The sequence below is a fragment of the Pyxicephalus adspersus genome, chromosome 9 (assembly GCF_032062135.1).
Source record: "Pyxicephalus adspersus chromosome 9, UCB_Pads_2.0, whole genome shotgun sequence".
NCBI lineage: Eukaryota > Metazoa > Chordata > Amphibia > Anura > Pyxicephalidae > Pyxicephalus > Pyxicephalus adspersus.
Window position 1 is genome coordinate 43,606,478 of NC_092866.1, and position 4,318 is coordinate 43,610,795.

At 35.9% G+C, this 4,318-nt stretch overlaps 1 protein-coding gene across 2 annotated transcripts in view; it reads left to right on the plus strand.

Annotated features, from left to right (window-relative positions):
• SYT8 (synaptotagmin 8) overlaps positions 1-4,318 on the plus strand; it is a 29,738-nt gene that overhangs the window by 9,946 nt on the left and 15,474 nt on the right. Inside the window, exons 1-3 of one of the 2 annotated variants that reach the window (XM_072421725.1) lie at positions 867-932; positions 1,546-1,709; positions 3,172-3,332. In XM_072421725.1, coding sequence (XP_072277826.1) covers positions 1,592-1,709; positions 3,172-3,332 — 279 coding nt within the window. In that variant the 5' untranslated portion in view covers positions 867-932; positions 1,546-1,591. Of the gene's footprint in view, positions 1-866; positions 933-1,545; positions 1,710-3,171; positions 3,333-4,318 lie in introns of those variants that run through there. The other variant, XM_072421724.1, reaches the window with a different exon arrangement.

Consider the following 4,318-nt stretch of genomic DNA (forward strand, 5'->3'; position numbering starts at 1 on the left):
CATTGACTTCTGACACCAACAAGGGATTTTTCTCTGCTGCTCACTGGATATTTTCCATTCCTTGAGATGGTTGTGTTTGAAAATCCCATCAGATCAGTGGTGTCTCAAATATTCAGAACAGCCTGTCTGGCACAAACAACCTTGTCATGTTCAATGCTGCTAAAATATTCTTCTTCTTCTTCCCCATTCTAATGATCAGTTTATTCTTCAGCAGATTGTCTAAATTATTATTATTATTAATAAACAGGATTTATATAGCGCCAACATAGTACGCAGCGCAGAGCCTTTTTGAGGGAGTTAGTGATATGACCATGAACTTGGTAAAGCATTGCATAAAATGTTGGCGATATATAAATACTGGCATATAGTGCCACTCACTTAATGATAATAATATTATTATTATTATTAATAATAATAATAATAATAATAATAATATGTACATTAAAAAGGTATGGAAATAAAAGTCAAATGCTGTTCCTTTTCCTTCTGCACCATAATGGTCTTCCAAACAAGTGATTTGTAAAGTATTGAAGCCAAAGTTCCACCATGACGTAGCAGCAAACAATAGGAGGGGGATATGGAATGGTGGGTAAGTAGTGAGAGTTTTAGGAGTCAGAAGAAGACGGTAGGCAAGTTTGAAAAACTTTATTTTGCAGAAACAACAGGTAAAGAAACAAAAATATACATAAAGAAAAATGAGTAACTTATGGAATCATTTCACAAGAACTGTAGAATACTGGTGACCAATAAAATAATGTTAAGAAGTCACAGAAGAGAATGAGAACATTGCTTGATTGGCCATTCCACACTTTTTCCTGTAAGGAAGCAATTTCCTTCCTTTTGTTTCCTAACACAATAATGAAATCAGACAAAACATTTACACTGCTAGGACAAGACCTGTTGAGAAGTTGTGGCTCCTCACCAGTGAATGGGTACAGTTTACCTATAACCATATTTTATAGAAATTATTTAATACTAGGAGACCTTAGTGATGTAAAAGGTAACATTTGCAGTATGTTATAGATCTAGTAAAGCAGGGGATGTTATATTTAATCATAAAAGAACATTGTTGGAATGTATGTACTGTTGTGTTTTGTTGCCTGGGGTGCAACTGTTATGCAGCAACGGGAGCAGTAATGACACTGACCAATGTGGTTAGTCAATTAATTAATTGATATTTTATTTTTTTAATTATGAACCCTGTGCTGACTTTACATTTTATACAGAAAAGCATTTCTCTTCTTAGAAACTGTCTGTATTTTTTTTTTTTCGAAATGGCATATACTGTATATACAATATATATTGTATCCGTTTTTTAGATACATGTTATGTTTCTGCAATAAACAATGTGTAGTTTTTGCCTCTGAATGGCTGAAAGTTGCCTGGGCATGTAGTTACACCTCTGGTTGTTGCCACTTCATAAATATGAAGCTGGAATAGCAAACTGCTTTAAATAGTAAACACAAAGCAGAATACAGAAATATATATTTATATTTCGTTTTGGTGATGTAAATTTTAATGTTTTGCATTCTTGTTTTTCACCAGGCACGGTGTGCTGGAAGGGGAGCGCTTCCTCTTTCCGACAATAATCATGGCTAAGATTTCGGCTAAAAGTGCAAATACAACTAGTCCCACTGTTGTTGCCACCACCTATGCTCCGGCTTCAGGGATCTGGGCATGGATAGAGAACATTTTAAATAAAATACCATGTAAGTACTGTAACTGTACTCATGTATAAACCTTGGAAGCCTCATGCATGTTGAGCAGAGCAGTCGCCTTTCATTTTCAATCAGTTCTAAAAGCAGAAAGGATTCCAAAAGGGGAAAGGAAGAATGACAAATCATGGCTGTCCCAGGACACGTAAACTGGCCAGTCTGAGCTTTGCATTGCCCCCAGTCTTTTGTCATGACTTACTTCAGTGTTGCAAAACACAAATGAAAAACTGCACACTGTGCATCATGTCGCATTGCATTACATTATTTTTTTCACTATGAATTGCATGAACAAGACATAATATAAAGACATTTTTCTAAAAAAAAGAATGTAGCTATTTTGAAATTTTGATTTAATATAAAGTTTTTTTTTCTAAGCCACCTGATAACTTTACAGGTTCATTGCTAAGCCCCAAATATTCTTATACAGTTTTGTCACCTAAATTTCTGAGGCAGAGTAAAAAGACAAGATTACCTTAAAAAGCATATTTTACTGGGAAACATGTTACCAACACCTTCCCCACCACCCAGCAATTCAAGGCTTGCTTTGCAATTAATGTTTAACAGATAGTTATTGCAGAAAATTTACATAATTTTTTATTAAACAGCATGTTCCCACTTATAAGTCATTCCACTAACCCGACTCTCTCCTCTACAATCTATTATAAATGCTACAGCCAGACTCATCCATCCTTCCCACCGCTCCTCTTCCGCTGCATCTCTTTGTAGTTCTCTTCATTGGCTTCCATTTCACCTTTATTATTCAATTATATTATTCAATTTAAATTCAAGCTTCTGTGCTTTCCTTCAAATCCCTACACAGTTCTTTTCCCACTTTCTGACCTGGTAAAAAAAAAATCCTCCCCTAGCCGCTCTTTCCGCTCCTCCATTGACCTACTAATGACTTCCTCACTCATAACCTCATCACACGCACAGCTCCAAGACTTTTCTAGAGCTGCCCCAACTCTTTGGAATGGTCTTCCTCGTCCTATTCGGGTTGCTCCTACTTTCTGCTTATTTAAAAGAGCTCTCAAAACTCATTTTTTCAAACTTCCCTACCCATCTTCCTCTGTCTCTTAAAACCCTCACTACTTCCCACCACTACATATCTGCCCTATTATTGTGTGTTAGTTCCCCCACCTACTAGATTGTAAGCTCTTGGGGGCAGGGTCCTCTCCTCCTGTATCACTGTCTGTATTCATCTGTCATTTGCAACCCCTATTTAATGTATAGCAGTGCGTAATATGTTGGCTCTATATAAATCTTGTTTATTATTATTAATAATATAATAATAATAATTTTGAACCTCTTTCAATTATCATGAATCACAAATACAATCAAAAGCAATTACTGACAACAAAAACTCACTGATAAAGTTCTGAAAGTAAAGGATTATAATGTAACTTCTTTTGCTTCTTGTTTTGTCTTCGATCTTCATTTTGCTCTCTTCTTCAATCAGTGCCAAGATGGGCGATCTACACTTTGTTTGCTGTGGCCCTCTTCTTGATCCTGCTGATCATCATCTGTTGTTGTTGCTGCTGCTGTAAACGTAAAAAGAAAAACAAAGATAAAGAAAAGATCAAACTTGCATCAGTAAAGAACAGTGTCACCACAAGCCTGGTAAGTGCCAATACCTACTGTAGAGATAAGTTCTCTTTAGTTAGTAATATATGAAGGGAAATAAGGCTGTAGAAAGTAGTGGGGGCTGGGAAATCAGGTCCTTGGGACTGTACAGGACTACCATCCTTCTCATCCACTACCTTATAACTATGGATGTAGTTTGTTTCCCTGCTGGATAGGTTAAGTGGCTATTTTATTAGCCAATGGGAATGCTGGCAGGAGGTGGTTGTTGATGTAAAAACAAGCAGTGTTTCAATTGATTGGTGGACGTTAGAGGTAGTGCTGCCTCCAGCCAATGATAACACATATTATAGGCATATTATAGCCCACCATGTACATCGCAACCAGCCACAAGCAGCAGTTTTAACATAAGCAGCGGGCAGGCTATACCACAACTAAAACCGACCAGCAAACACTTAAAAATCTCATGGTATATGAATAGGGCAGTTGGCGTTAATCATGCTGATTTGGCAGCAAGCCTAGAGGAAATAGAAAAGCCAAAACATCTCAGGAATGTAGGTTTGTGAATATAACTTTAAAAGTTTTGTTTTATAATGTTAATTATTGTTAGACAAGTACATAGTTACTGCAGATGAAAAACAAGTAAATCAAGTTCTTACTAAACTACAATGATGACAACGGCAAAGCAAAATACAAACATTATCCACCTAGTAATTGTATCATTCATTGACATACTGCTAACTTTCATTATTTATATTCACTTTATTGCTTGACAGAATGATATTCTCATTTCTGCATGCAATATTCCAATATTTCTCAATATTTAGTATTTTGGGTAGTCATTGTAACACACAATACTATAATACAAAGAGCTGAAGTTTTGTGTTTTTTTACAGCAAATTTAGGTTCCACATTATTGAACCTCAACATACACATCCTTGAATTTGCTCTTTGGTTTAAGACAATCCTACAGTTACTAAAGCTAGTAAATCCTACTATTAATTAAAGGAAAACATTTACTCTTG